The 16,015-nt window shown below is 40.9% G+C and overlaps 1 protein-coding gene across 3 annotated transcripts in view; it reads right to left on the bottom strand.

The window, feature by feature from the left end:
- erbb3a (erb-b2 receptor tyrosine kinase 3a) overlaps positions 1 to 15,695 on the bottom strand; it is a 144,241-nt gene extending 128,546 nt beyond the window's left edge. For all 3 annotated transcript variants that reach the window (XM_059955914.1, XM_059955913.1, XM_059955916.1), the window contains exon 1: positions 15,311 to 15,695. In XM_059955914.1, coding sequence (XP_059811897.1) covers positions 15,311 to 15,377 — 67 coding nt within the window. In that variant the 5' untranslated portion in view covers positions 15,378 to 15,695. The remainder of the gene's footprint in view (positions 1 to 15,310) is intronic.
- Between the last annotated feature and the right edge of the window lie 320 nt (positions 15,696 to 16,015).

Here is a 16,015-nt window from a genome sequence, read left to right as displayed (position 1 = left end):
ATGCCATTTACAGGATGTCAAAACCAGCCCTGCAGAGTCTCAGCAGCACTTCAGAAGCTGAGCTGAGCTCCCAAAACTGAGAGTGGGCAAACTGGGGTTCATTGAAGAGATGCTGGAAAATTTTGTAAAACAGCACCTTGTGAAAGAGCAACGCCCAGTCAGATTGGTCTCCAATTGATTCACACAGACACACCCTGGGTGCAAATACTTCAATCCAGTTTTGCAGGTACTTTAACTCTTTGAGGTCTGGTCTACAAAAGGCAGGATGAGCACATCATCAGGTTGCTACACGCCAACTGCACTGAAAGACATTGCTCATCAGGTTGTTTATATATAAAGACTGCCTATTTGGCACAAAGTAAACAGATGGAGGTGTGTCACCCTGACACACTGGGAAGACCCGGTTTCAACTTCTGTTCTGTACCAGGATGTTTTAACTCAGGGCAGGAACTGTACCTTTGCAATTAGCATTGTGGACCCTAGACTAAAAGAGGTTAATTTACATTGCTTTTACATTCCTTTCAGGACGTTCTAAAGCACCAAGTTAAAAAATGTTGTCCCGAAACAAATTATACATCACCAATTTATGCACAGCAAGTGTGAGAATGACCATATCATCCATTTGCAGTGAAGTTTTTAAAATGAGTGATATTGAGCCCCAGGATTCCCAAGAAAATTATTTTTCAGCGAGAGGAGGGGGGAGGAAATTCCAATAAACACTGCTTCCATGTCACACGCAGGATGTTTATCCCGCAATTTTTTTGCCCCCGCAGGAGCTACCAGACACAACATTAAATTGCTTTCAACAGGCGTCTGTGTAAAGGGGAAAGAATCTCACCAATCTCTGGTTTAATTTAAGGTATGTTAATGTTGGAACTGCATTCTCAACTCCAGTGCTCACAATCCAAGTTAAATAGCACGATTTCACGTTACTTTATCTATACCTTAAGCTTCCCAAAACTCTTGCTGGGTAAACGTGTCAGTGTTTTGTTATCTACAAACACGAAGCTATTAACCAACGACGCAAAAATGCATGGGCACAAACAAGTCTGTTTTATTTTATAATCTTTTACCCCATCCCTTCACTGTCTCGGAGCCTAGAACGGGCAGATAAACTAATAGCTCACTGGAGAAGCCAGCCAGACATGTAATTGAAAGGCCACCGTCACCTCGGCAACAGTTGTCGTGTTTCCTTAGGTGACATTAGACAACATGTTTACAACAGTCACTGTGCTGAACACCGGGAGGCTTTGTATTTGGATAAAGATCAAAGCGTGGTCACACGTTTGCAATCGTCCCTTCAAACTGCGCAGCCGGGGCCACGCGGCTGAATCAATATAGGACCACACATTTGCGCAGAGGGCATTTTTGCGCCCCTTACAAAGAAATCCCGAAGCGTTTTTTAGCCAATGAAATACTGTAAAAGCGAGTTAAAGTTGCAGTGCAGGACGTAAGCTAGCCAATTCCTGCACATCATGTTTCTACAAACTGTAATGCACGAATGACCAGATCCGACTTTAATGGTTCAGGATTAAATATTGGCCAGAGTACCGGGAGGGTTTCCCCCTTGAGATAGTGTGAGGGCTCAAGAGAATGGCCGTGGCCTCGTTTTAACATAAGACAGCAACTCCGGCAGCGCAGTGCTCGCCCTGTGAGCCCTCGAAGGAGGTGCCGAGCTCAAGGAAATCACTCGTATCGTGATGAACAGTTGGCACAGGGTAGTGGTTTTGGGAGATCCAAATGGGACCAGCACTCGTCGCCCGGGAGCGGGCTGCGCTCTCAACTAAAATCTGCTTCCAGGTGGTGCGGACTGAAGCTTGGGGAGTTGAATGTGATGCCTTTATTTGTTGAATACCCTGCTACTCACTGTCGGCACTGACTGGACACCCGATGCAGAGTTTGGGGTGGGGGGGGGGGCTCTCACCCGGTGTGACTCAGCACTTTGTAAGGGGAAGAGAAACAGAAATAAAAGTTTCGGAAAAGCAAGTCAGACGAGCTTTACCGAGATTGTTTCATTCACATTGGAATAATTACATGTTTTGCAGCAAGAACAACATTCCTAATTACAGCCAAAACAAATCAGAGCTGTGGCATTTAAGGAATAAATAGAAAATGGAAAAACAATCGCAGGTGTTTTTTTTAATCCATGCAGGTTTGCGTTAGTTTAGTTGGCATCAAAACATTTTTTTAATAATTTAATTCAGTTCGAAAGAAGTGTCAAAGCACCAGTGGCAAACGCAAAATGATGCTCCTGATTTCATTGACCGATTGTATCACTATACAAACCAGTTTAGGAATTAAAAGCGCAAACGAGATCACTCAGCCTATCGTTGGCTATGCTAGACAAATCCCATTTCAGTGCACTGAATCAACTTCCAACAGATAAGGGGCCCCTGACCCAAGCAATTTGTCAATTACATCCTCCAATGTAATCTCACTGAGATGTCAATAACCAGTGACAGCACCATCCTCAGTAACATAGAACAGTAAGGCACCATACTGGCCCTTTGGCCCACAATGTTGTGCCAACCTTTTAACCCGCACCAAGGGTAATGACCAGCTCTGGAACTGTGATGTGTGCCATTTCAAGAAGCCCTCAATGAAGCACCTCCTGAACCCTAACTTCTGCTCTCAAGAAAGGGCAGGAGCAGCAAAGTATGTTCCCCTGATTCAGATGGAATCTGACTTGGAAGAGGGTGAAGTTATGGGACCACTGATCCAAAGCTACAATTGAATCCCACCTCAGTAACTGTGGAGTTTAAATTCAGTTAATGAAATCTACCTGCAATTCCAAAGAAGCTGATAACATTAACAGTGACCATCAACCAGTGTGGTACATGATTGCAAGAGCGGATTAAATTTGAGTGGGCGAGTTGATGGAAATGTGGGGAAAAGAGAATGGGATTTGTGAGTGTAAGTGGTTGACAGATTGCTGGTAGAGACCTGATGGGCTGAAAGGCCTGTTTCTGTGCTACATGACTCAGACTTGCACTGCATCATTCTCATGGTTACAGGGATCACTCACAAAAGGTCACAGTCCTGTTCCATCCCTTTCTAAACCTGATGAGGCATTTGAAAAACAAACTGATTTTCCTGTTCAAAAGAACAAAAGGCGATCAACATAATGGGATTAAAACTAAAGTCTTAAATCAGTCCTGTACAATTGTTTTGTTCTCATTTAACTGAAAAATATTTTCTCACAATCTTAACTCTGGGCTCTGGATCCTGGCCCAGTCCAAATAGCAGAGTGAGATCATGCTGCAGTTATCACAGATAAAATTCAGTCCAATGGAATCAATGTCACCTACAGACACTCACAGCCACTGATGAACTAGAGCAGCCTTCTTGCACCCAACAGGCACAATCCCAGGACAAATATGAGCTGGATCCAGTGGCCAGAAAGAAAGTGACAAGAATAGCATCAGTTCTTGGAGATGCTGTATAAATCAGTAATTAGAAATCATATCTGAGGAAGTAGTGAAGGTTTTCAACAGGAAGTAAATTGGCCTCCTAATGGCTCAGATGGTGAAATGCATTACCTAAAAGAGCATGGGGCTGCAAACAGAGGCTGTCATACCCTCCCCGCAGTTGGCAGCATCATCAGCTGATTTGCAGGTAGGACAGTGGTTCACTACAGGGAACAGAACCGGTAACTTGTCTTTGAACATTTGGAGGAATGAGAAGGAAGATCAAAACCAACCTAGGATACCTGCTGTCTAATGCTCTGTAGCAACCCCAGCAGAATATGAAAATAAGATGTTGAGATTGAGCTGTGATTTTTCTAAAAACCCCTCCACCAGTCACATCACCTACTCCCTACCTGGATTGTGTATGAAGACTGGTCCATTGGAATTGGGTAGGTGGGAGGAGGAAGGTAGCTATATGATATTTAGAAGATCCCAAATTTTCTCTTTTTTTCCTTGTGAAGGTTGGTCCACAAACATATAAGAATCAGGAAGAGGAAAGCCTTTCAGTGCCCCACACTTGCTCTGCCAGGGCAGAGGTGCCTCAGACTGAGGGCATAGGTTTGTGGTGAGGAGTACAGGGCTTAGAGGGGATCTGAGGAAGATTTTTTTCCCACCCAGAAGGTAGTCATTATCTAGAAACCAGGGCCTGAGGGAGTGGTGGAGGCAGAGACTCTAACAAAGTTTAAGGTGCATTTGGACAAACACTTGAATCATCACAGCATAGAAGGCTACAAATCAAATGCTGGTAAAAATGATTAGTAACAATTAGATGTGGTGAATTGGAGAATATGTTTCCATCCTTCCACGGCTCTAAGATTATAGCTGATTCTGAGCCTCAAGCCCTCTTTCCTTCTTGTTCCCCATGTCCAAAATCTATTAATTGCATTCTTGGACATGATAAATGATTGAGGCTCCACAGCCTTTGGAAAGAGAATTCCAAACATTCACACCCACCACCTTCACTTTAAGGAAATTCTCCTCAACTCAGTCCCAAATGATTGTCCTCAAGACAAAGTTCACTTTTCATTGAAATGAATGAAGACCAATCTCGCCCAGCTTTAAGGTCAGAATCTTGTATTGAAAGAGAAAAGAAAAATCAGCTACTAGTTCCCATGTACTAGTTCAATGTGTGTACAAGGAGCCAAATCACCAGCCAGCTACTCAAGATCAGGAGTGGAAGCCCCTAGAAGTATAACCAATTTCCTAAACAGTAACACACAGAGAAAGTGCCAGAAGTGTATGGGGGCCACGATTTGACGTCTTGGGTTACAGGTGGCTTTAGTAAACCTAAACAAGCAGCAATGCATGGAAGATCCTGTGGCTAAGGAAATTAGTAACGTAGGCTGGTGTTGCAAGAAGTGCTCTCTGACTGTGGTCAGCACAAGAAAATATCATCATCCACCAGTACTCAGGGTGGAATGTGAATAACATGGTTGTACACCTATATGAATTACTCTATTTTCCCTCTGCATGCAATGAGTTCACTGTGCCAATGGGTGTGGATTTCATTCTAAGAACACTTGGCTTATAAATCAGTTTCTCATGCCCCAATCACGTTATCTACAGCTGAAAGGGCAGATAGCCTTGGCCCAGTTTGGGGATCCACGTGGCTGTGTCTTTGTTTGCTGTACACCTGTTCCTCACTCTTGTTTACCTTCTCTGTAATGATGTAGATAAATAGATTAGTGTAATGAATCAGCTCACATCCATTCGGGTGCAGATTCCCAAACTGAGAGCCCTCTTTACATTGAGTTACATCTTGATTTACAAAAAATCCCTCTTATTTGACTTTCAGCATTGGGAATTTTAAAATACAGGCTGTAAAAGCTCCTCTTTCAAGGAATGTCCCCATAAGTACAGAAAAAAAATTGTAAAAATGCAAAATTCAGGGTGCTGTATCCAAATGCATGTAGCATTTACAATGTGGTAGATGAACTAATGGCAAGAATCGAAGTAAATATCTTTGCCATTACAGAACTCTGGCTGCATTGTGACCAAAGTTGGCAACTAAATGTTCAACAATGTTTGAGATTTAAAAAGGCAAAAAAGGAAAGGGTGGGGTAGTGCCAGCAATAAGGAAGGAGATAGTATGGTGAGAGACTATCTTTGCTTGGCAAACATGATGCAGAATTAGAATCGAATTGGGTGGATCTAAAAGAACTAAAGGTATATGGCGGAATTTAAGGTGGAGGGTTATATGGGGGGGGCAGGGTTTAAGGGTCGGCACAACATTGTGGGCCGAATGGCCTGTATTGTGCTGTATTGTTCTTTTTTGAAAACATTGGCGGGAGGTTTTTCTGGGTCACCAAATAGTTATTGTACTATTGGGTGTGGCAATAAATCACAAAATTAGAGGTGCATGCAAGTAACAGAAATAATACAATAATCATGGAGGATTTTCTTCAATGTATAAATTGGACAAATCAAATTAGTGGTAATAAAATGGAGGACGAATTCATGGAATGTACAAGGTGGTTTACTTAATCAGTATGTTGAGGAACCAATCAGAGGAAAACACATTTTACAACTCATATTGTGCAATACGGTAGAGTTAATTGAGGAAAGCATGAGCACATCATGATAGAATTTTACACTGTTTGAAAACGATGTCCTTTAATCCAAAATGACCTTCACCAAGGGGAAGAGACAGGAAAATGTGTTGAAAGGTATGATGGTGTACAAACAGAGGTAGTATTTAAATATATTGTACATAATTTACATAAATTAAGTATTTCACAGCACAAAGAGTAGAAAAGTGTTCCATCCGTGGCTGGAAGCTTATACAATTGTCTGGAATAGCATTTTTAGAACTCAGCAAGGGATGAACAGGAAAGAAAGGCAAGATAGCAGATTGGCAAGGAACATTAAAATAGACTGTAGGAGCTAAGTATGTAGAAAGGAAAGTCAAGCTATGGCAAATGGATGTTCCTTACAGACAAAGACAGGAGTGTTTATCATGAGGAACAAGGAAATGGCAGAGAAATTAAGCAATTGCTTTGTGCCTGGCATCACAGATGACACAATAAAACTGTCTGAACCAAGAGTCCGATGAAAAATGAGGGACTGAAGGAAATAATTATGAGCCAACAAAAGTATGAGAAAAGTAGGTGTGCTGGAAAGCTGATGAATTCCAAGGACCCTAGGATCTGCACCCCATAGTTTTGAGTGAGACAGCTTTAGGTAATGAACACCCTGATGCTCATCTTTCAAAATTTGATAAGATTCTGGAATTGTTGCTGTGGATCAGAGGGGAGCAAATATGACTCCCACTACTCAAGGAAAGAGAGAGAGAGAGAAAAAAATGGGAAAGTAATGAACCATTGGTCTGACATCAGTGGTAAGGAAAGTCCTAGAATCTATAAAGAATAATGTAATAACAGAACAACATAAAATAATAGGATTGAACAGAATTAATATGAACCTATGTATTGAGTATTGGTGAACAGACAGAAGGTAAAGTGTAGGAAAAATCAGATTGCTCCAGGTTGACAGGCTGTGTAGCACCACAGGAATTAGAGCTTAGAACCCAGCTATATACAATCTATATCACATATGACTTGGGGGAATTAAATGTTATATTTCCAAGCTGGGACACTGAACAAGATGGAATTATGAGTATGGAACAGGGTGGAAAGAGGCTCCAAAAGGATATGGACAAGTTGAGTAGAATATAGAATATAGAATATAGAATATACTCAAGGTGGAATATAGGGTGGGAAAATGTGATGCCATTCACTTTGCTGCACAGTAAAGTTCATGTTCAATAGAATGTGTACAAAAGTCACTGGAGGCCAACATGCAGGTACAGCAAGGGAAATGTCCTTTATTTCAGCAGGATTTGAGTACAGGAGTACTTGGTGAGACTGCGTCTTGCATTTTGGTCTTACCTGAAAAAGAATGTACCTGCCTTAGAATGAATGCAGCAAAGATTCATCAAACTGATCCCAGAGGTGGTGGGCTTGCTGTATGAGGAGAGATTTGTAGACATGATTTTGGAAGAATGAAAAGGAGATCTCATGGGAACATACAAAATTCTGACTGGGCTCAAAAGGGTGGATGCAGGGAGGATACTTCCCCAGGCTGAGGAAGGAGGAGAGTCTTAGAATGAAGGGTAGGCAGTTTAGGACTGAGATGAAGTGAAATTTCTTCACTCAGAGGGTGGAATTCTCTATTCCAGAGGGCAGTGGAGACTCAGTCACTGATAGCATTCAAACCCAGAGATTGATGGATTTCTGCTCATTAATGGAATCTCAGACATAGGAATGATGCTGGAAAGTGAAGCTGAGGTGGAAGACCAGTCATGATCTTGAGAAATTGCAGAGCAGACTCAAGTGGGTGAATGGCCTGCTCCCGTTTCTCACAGAACTGATCACTTTTAATATGATGTTTGCAAGAACAAAACAGTCACTTACCAATTTTAAACTGAGAATGATCAGCATTTTTCCCAAGGTGCAGCTTCTCTGCACTGCCAGAAGGCAAGGTCATTGGTAGGAGCTGTTATTGCAAGATAACCCAGCAAAGTCAAATTGTATCCTCACCTGATCTTGACACATGGACCTCCAAGAAACAGGCAAAGACCAAGCTGGTGTCTTTTCAGCTAATATTAACTGTTGAACTTCCATGGCTGTCTTCATCCTCTCTTAACCCTTCATTCACAATGCAAAGTAGCACATACTTTAACCTTGCTTCTTTGTATGACATTACTGTGAGTTCTGATGTAGGGTCCCTGACCTGAAACATTATCTGTTTCCCTGCCCCACAGATACTGCCTGACCAGCGGAGTGTTTCCAGTACTTTGTTTTTATTTCAGTTTTCCAACATCTCATCAGCAGATTTTTAAAAAAATATTTTCATTTACCATGGGCATTATGCCTTTGTGGGAGTTGAATCATATGCTCCATGCTTACCCATACAAGGCAAAGCAACACTACCTTCTTGTGATTCAAACTGGCCTTTCCAATTACTTATTCAATTGCTTTACAAATGTGAACAGATTCAATCAAATCCAAATGACACAGCAAATCCTTGCAGTTTATTGAAAATAAGGATGTCACGTTGCCCCAATTTAGTCACCTCAAATAAAGTTCTCATAGCGCGCTGCTAAACTGCCATTTGGCATCAGATTCTGAAAAGGAAATTTGACTGCATCTGTTTATCTAGTCGTCCACAAGCTGAAAGAGGAAGCTCAACACAGTTTCTGTTCTGCGGGAACAGTAAACTTTTGACATAGTGGGTGCGAAGAATTAATTATTTAAGCAAGTTGACAAATTACAACTGATGAAGAAACAGCTTTGAACCAGACCGAGGTATCTTAACAACCTTTTGACTCAAACTCCTTTTAAAAATACTGTCAGTGTGAAAACAAATCCTTTGGCCCATCTAGACTATCCCAACTATCAAGCATCCATTTTACACCAATCCCACTTTTTAAAAAATCATTTTCACTTCCCATCTACTACCCCCAGATTCTACCACCCTTTACACACTAGGGGCAATTTACAGAGGCCACTTAACCACTCAACACCATGTCTTTGGGATGTGGAAGGAAACTGAAGCATCCAAGAGAACTCCACACTACATGAATGGGCACCAGTTAAAGAGATACAGTGACATAGTCGCAAAATTATTACACTAGCATTGAAGGTGAGAGCATTCCTCCCAGAAAAACGAGTTCAAATCCCACTGCGGAAGATGGGGAATTTAAATTCAGCTAATTGAATAAGTCCAGAATAAAAAGCTTTATCAGTGATGGAGGATGTGAAACTATTGGATAATAGCATGTGAAATATCTCAGAATCAGGTTTATCATCACTGACATATATCGTGAAATTGTGTTGTTTTGTGGTGGCAGTGCAAGGACATAACAATTATTATAAATTACCAAATACACAGTGCAAAAGAGGAATAGTGAGGTAGTGTTCATGGAATATTCAGAAATCTGATGGCAGAAGGGAAGAAGCTGGTCCTAAAACATTGAGTGTGAGTTTTCAGGCTTCTGTACTTCCAGACCACAGGAATGGAGTTACTTCTGAATTGCTCCTGAAATGGCTGAGCAAAGCAAACAGTGCAAGGGTATTTAAAGATGAACAGTAAATGCTTGCCCTGCCAGAGGTGAGGGAACTCGCTTCCAGGGGAGGTGGTAGAATAAGATACAATCATTATATTTAAGGGGTATTTAGATAGACAATACATAGAAGGATACAACCCTAATCGGGGTCAGCATAGATGTAGTGAACTGAAGGGCCTGTTTCTGTGCTGCTTGACTCCATGTGACACCCACAACTCATGAAAGAAATTTTTAAGAAGTAACCCTCTTCCTGGAGCTTTGTTTTTTTTGGAAAAAAGATGCTGAAACCAAACCCTTGCACCTCTCTTCTATTTTCTCTCATTCCTCAGAAAAGGGTGGGAGAACAGTGTATCTACTGAAAGTCAGAACCAAAGCAACCATTCTCTATGTCTGAGATTTGACAATTTAATCAAAGAGTAGAAGGGAGCCTCAAAGACCAGTCTAACCCAGTGTCCAGGATTCCCTGCAGAAGATGCCAAGTGGTGACCAAGTGCCCCATTTCTCTACAGAAGTTGCAAGGTGGTGATGAGAGTAGAGCACATCTTCTTCTCAATTGTCTTGAAGACCAGCAGTTATGGGGGCACTAGCCTAGTCTTCATCCAAACTGTATGGTCAGGTCCACACTGGTGACCTGTACACTGAACCAGCTTTTAAATGTGGGTATCTCAACAAACCCGGGAAATAGCCTTTAGCTTTGAGAATGCAGTTGTTGAGAAAGAGCCTGAAATTGAGATCGCTTTTTAAATTAGCAGTATTTTTATCACTCTGTAAAATTTACCAAAGAAACAAGAAAGCAAAACAGTCTCAATAACTGTCTAAATCTGTGTTCAAGATGACAATGCACGACAGTTAGAACATTACAGCACAGTATACAGGCTCTTTGACCCATGATGTTGTGCTGACCTTTTAACCTACTCTAATGCTTCTCTCCCTCCATTTTTCTTTCCTCCATGTGCCTATCTAAGGATTTCTTAAATGTCCCTAATGTACCTGCTGCTACCACCACAGCAGTAGTGTGTTTTGTGCACCAACCACCCTGTGTAAAATATTCCACTCTGACATTGCAGCCCCCCCCCCCCACTATACTTTCATCCAATCACCTTAAAGTTCTGCAGAAACCTCTGAGAAACCTGATTAAGGACAAAATAAAGCTTCAAAATTAAACACATCCATAAAAGAGCTTTATTTTGTAGCATTTCACCTTGGAACATAGGCCAATGTTCAATGTCTGATAAACACTTGCTGAACTAAAGCAGTCTTGACCGTAGACAAATTTGAAAGTATTTTTCCCATTCTTTTCATAAAATTTTGCACATTTCACAAAATTTCTTCAACGTAACTTGACACGTTTTGCTTCCCAATCAAAAACCAGCATTCTTCTGCCTCCAGTTTTTTGCAACACTGTGGTTTCAGACAGTAACTCTCATTGTCTGTAGTGCATATAAAGCTGTGGAATTTCTTTTCCTGCCAGTCACATCTCACACATTCAGCCTGCAAAGAGATGCTGACTTTAAAATAAATGATGATGAAACAGCAGCTAAAGGCATGAACAGAATATGCTAGAAAACTTCAGCAGGTCAGGCAGCATCCGAGGGGAGAGGTGTAGATCTAACTTTTCTTTTCCATGAGTTTTTGACCCAAAGATAAACAGTTATTTTTCCATAGCCGGACCTGAAACGTTTTTCCACTGGTTTCTGGCTTTGTTTCAGATTTCAAGCATCTATGATTTTTTTTGGATTTAAAAAATATTCTAGGTAAGAAATGAGTTGAAAAACAAATTTAAAAACTGTATTTATATAGCCTTTTCCACTAAGAAATGTGCCCCAATGTGACATACATTGATGACTTTGAATTGGGATATTTCAGTGCTCTGGGATTCCAGATTTGTGCACTTCTGAGATTAGAGTTGCAAATCATTTCACCCAGACACAATGACTACAGATATACAGTCGGCCCTCCTTATCCGCGAGTTCTGCATCCGCAAATTCAACCAACCGTGAATCGAGAAAACCCGGAAGTGCTCTTCCAGCACTTGTTGTTCTAGCATGTACAGACATTTTTTTTCTTGTCATTATTCCCTAAACAATGCAGAAAAACAACTATTTTACATAGCATTTACATTGTATTAGGTATTATAAGTAATCTAGAGATGATTTAAAGTATACGGGTGGGTTATCGTGGATCGGAATCGAAAAAATCGTAAGTTCTCTTACTAAGTAAGTCAGAACAGGTACATCCGGTATTATTTAGCATCAGTTAGTCAAACGTTTGTCTTAGTATATAGTATATATTTTACCTTTCTGTGCATATAAAACACTTAAGAACGTATGTTTCAGCACCGGGTTCGGGAACAAAAGTTCTGGAGTTTGATCCAGTGACAGACCGCTATCGAGAGTGCTCTCCATTCGCACCTTGTTGATGTGGAGGATCAAAACTCAAAACCCCAAAACCCAATAATTAAACCACTGCGTTGCTTAGTAATAATTGTAGCTTTCATTGGGGCAGGGCCTTTCACACTTTTTCCTTTAAGATTGTTCCGATCATTGACCGACATAGCCTAACGCTTTTACAATGATCGATGGCATTTCAGCTCTTTCCGATTGCTTTATTATTTCCACTTTATTTTCAATCGTGATCGTGATTATTTTCGTGAACAGAAACACTGCGGATTCAGAGCTCTACCACCGGGTCCTAATGTCCACTGTACTGAAACAGGTTAAATAAGGTCTGGGGTTCCACTGGGTCCTAAGGTCCACCGCATTGAAACTGGTTGAATAAGGTACTTGAGATCCGTGTTTTTTGATATCCGCAAGGGGTCCCGGTACGAATCCCTCGCGGATAAGGAGGGCTGACTGTATATACAGATAACACAACCACATTTTTGTGATCTGGAGGAGACAGTGTGACATTGTAGTGCTTACTTAGTGCATCCCAACTTGGCAGTATGAATTGAGTCAGAATCAGGTTTATTATCACTGACATATATCATGAAATTAGTTGTTTTACAGCAGCACTAGAGGGTGGCACAGTAGCGTAACCGTTAGCGGTCACATTAAAGCATCAGCAAGCATAGCAAAATTCAATTCCAGCTGCTGTAGGTAAAGAATTTGTATGTTCTCCCTGTGACTACGTGGCTTTCCTTTGGGTGCTCTACTTTCCTTCCATATTCTAAAGAAATACAGGTATGGTTAGAGTTAGTAAATTCTGGGCATGCTATGTTGATGCTGGAAGCATGGTGGCACTTGTGGGCTGCCCTCAGCACAATCCTCGCTAATTTGATCCAAACCAATGCATTTCATTGTATGTTTCAATTTTGATGTATATGTGACAAATAAAGTTAATCTTTACATAAAATACTGTAAGTTACAATAAGAATATAAAAAATAAATATGTAGTACAAAAAGAGCAAAATAGTGAAGTAGTGTTCATGGGCCGTTCAAAAATCTGATGGCAGAGAAGAAGCTGTTCCTAAAACTTTAGGTGTGTGTCTTCACCCTCCTGTACCTCCTCCTCCCTGATGATAGTAATGAGAAAAGGGCATGTCCTGTTTGGTGGGGGTCACCTTTTTGAGGCATCACCTTTTGAAGTTGCCCTCAAGGAAGTATAGCAGTCCTGAAGTAATTAGGTGGGTTTCATGCAGACTGAAAAGGGGAAAAGAGCTGGTTCAGAACACAGAATAATGGAGGGAAGCCTGGAAAATAAAGGCCAGAAGTGCCCGTGGGAGACCGAAGTCAAACAAATACAGATCTTGCTGCAGAGGTAGCTTGGGTAAGGCTACACTGGAGGAATGAGTGGAACTATGTCAAACAGAATGGAAATTCTCAAGCCTGGAGATGATAGAAGGTCAGATGAAGGTTTCGATAATAGATCACCTGAGGTGAGGGGTAAAGCAAGAGTAACAGAATTAATGGTTTCAATCTTAATGACATTGATGCACTTATTCCTGGCAATGAGGATGGAAGGGACATGGAAACAGGATCAATTTGCAATAGAGAAAATAAGCCATGTGGACTGAAAGAAAATATATATTTCCAGGTAGGAAAATTCCAAGTGGAAACTTTTACTTTTAAAGGACGATGATTCAGAGACAGAACATGCACTGTAACGGAGACAACATAAATGCAGCAAAAAGGCACATGTTTGAAGATAAATGGTTAAAACCACAAATTTCTGAAATCAGTAACAAAAATTCAAAATCAGCCTGATTGATCCTCTGTACAAGGGACTCTTTGGCAACAATATGTAAATCAGTTCAAATCTCCTGCGCTCAATACAGATTAAAAATAATGGAAATCATTGACATTCCTGGGGGTGGGGCAAAGGGGATGAAAGAGTTAAAAACATAAGAAATAAGTAATTGACCTTTAAACGGGATTATTCTATGGTTTTAATGCTGAAAGATTTGCATCTATATAGCACTTTATCGCATGAAGTTAATTACTTGAAAGTGCCAAACACAGGAGCCAATTTGCAAACACCAATCTCCCCCAAACAATGAAAAGAATGTCGAAACAATCTGCAGCTGCTTTGACAACTTGTAAATTAAACTCTGGAACTCGGTAACTCCAGCTCCTGATGTATAGGATTCCAGAGGAGCGGAAAGCAATTGCACTGAAATTCACTTGTCAATGTAGTTCTCAAAATACCCAAAAAAAAAGCTGCTCACAGTCTATCCATTCAGGACAATTCCACAAATCTGACTTCCCTTTCCTCAGTGTGACTACAGCCTCAAGATCAGGATTGAGATCTGGGTCATTGGGAAGGAAGAGGTAATTACTGATGGCCTTAACTTGACCATACCAATGTGACTTTGGGACACCCTGAACTACAGAAGCGTGGAATGTGAAAGTACCAACGGTTCCGGGCAAACTAGCAAACAAGGAACAAGAAGAATTTAGACCGAATTAATCTCCTTCACCATCCCCAAGATCTTTGCTCTCCAATTCCAGTCTCTCGACCTTTAACGAGTTTCACCATTCCACCACTGGTGTCCGTGCCTTCAGCTGCCTGGATCTCAAGCTCTGGAATTTCCTCCCTAACTATCTACCCCTCTCCTCCATCCTTCAAAACGGTTTCAGTTCCAGCTTTAGGTATCTGCCCTGATATCGGCTCATGTGGCCCCGTGACAAGTTTTAAATTCATAATTCTAGGAACCATTGGGTTTTTTTTTAGTTGTTGGGCTACTGGGCTCCATCACATCCTTCAATCGCTTAAAAATTACTGTAGCATCTGACAGTGACAATTAAATATTTGCTGCAAGTCTGTAGTTTTCCAGAATCTGGCTGTGATTTCCGATATTTAAATCACGCCCTAAGTTTACTCTTCAAACAAGTAATCGAAAGGCGGCAAGAAAAAAGTCTTAAATCTAAAGGTTTTGCATTAGTAGGGACGTGTGACCTGGTCTCGGTGCTTGCTCACGCATGTACTTTCCGCTCGAACTTGCTGACCTGATTTTTTAATAATACAATTTAACACGTTCCTCGCCGAACAAAATAAGGTTCCCGAAACCTGAACCACTCCCATTAAGCAACCCCAGTTTATCGTCAGTCTTACGCAAAAAAATGCTTAAACAAACAAAGTTTTATAGCGCTCTAGTTTCTGTATTGAAAGGGAGGGTTGTCATCGGAGTTTCCCCCCAAAAGGACAAACTTCTATTATCATTACCACGAGAATAATTACTAAATTAGTTTGAGCTAAAGTTTTACTGTACCGTTTACAAATGGTAGACCACTTATGTGACTTAAATGGCAGAAAACGTGGGTTGAACCCACCTTACCTGACTGAGCGGTAACACCATTTCGAAACCACAGCCACAATATGCCCAACACCTGCAGAATGTCCATCTTCTATTTTCCAGATTTCGTTCGTATCGTTGAGTCACTTTTAGGAAATATTTTCCATGACTTGTATTTTTTTTAAAATTCAATAAGTACCAATAGAGTGTTAGATCGTTTGAAAACTTTGAGAAATGCTTTAGTCAATCTTTCTCATTCCCACTCGAGTTGTTGCTCCGCTCTCGTCAGTTTCACGCTAACATGACACATGGGGTTGGCTCCACCTTCTGAAGCCAAATCACATCACCAGGAAGGTGAGAAACTTCACTGCAAAGACGCAAGCACCACTTTTCATAAATCCAGGGAATCGTACTTAAAACTGTTTTGATTTAAAGAGCGAGCTCGGCGACAATATAAAACAAACACGTAAGCGTGTGTAAAATCCTCTTTTCCAAAAGTTGAGCCATACAGTTTATTAAGACACTTCACGGCCAATTTCCACGTCCAAAGCTGAGAGATGTATACAGGGAGCAAAAGAAATTAAAAATATAAATTAGCACTATTACTATTTAAGGTGAAATACGTAGCAATCATTAATAATATGCTTTAAAATGTACTAACCTTTCTCCAAATTTAAAATAAAAGACAATTTTTGTGTGGGACACTGTTAAAAAGTTTAAGTTAACACAGTAACTTAAAATCTTCCT

The sequence above is a fragment of the Hypanus sabinus genome, chromosome X1 (genome assembly GCF_030144855.1).
Source record: "Hypanus sabinus isolate sHypSab1 chromosome X1, sHypSab1.hap1, whole genome shotgun sequence".
Lineage (NCBI taxonomy): Eukaryota > Metazoa > Chordata > Chondrichthyes > Myliobatiformes > Dasyatidae > Hypanus > Hypanus sabinus.
Note: the sequence above shows the minus strand (reverse complement) of the source record. Positions and strands in the feature narration are given on the sequence as shown.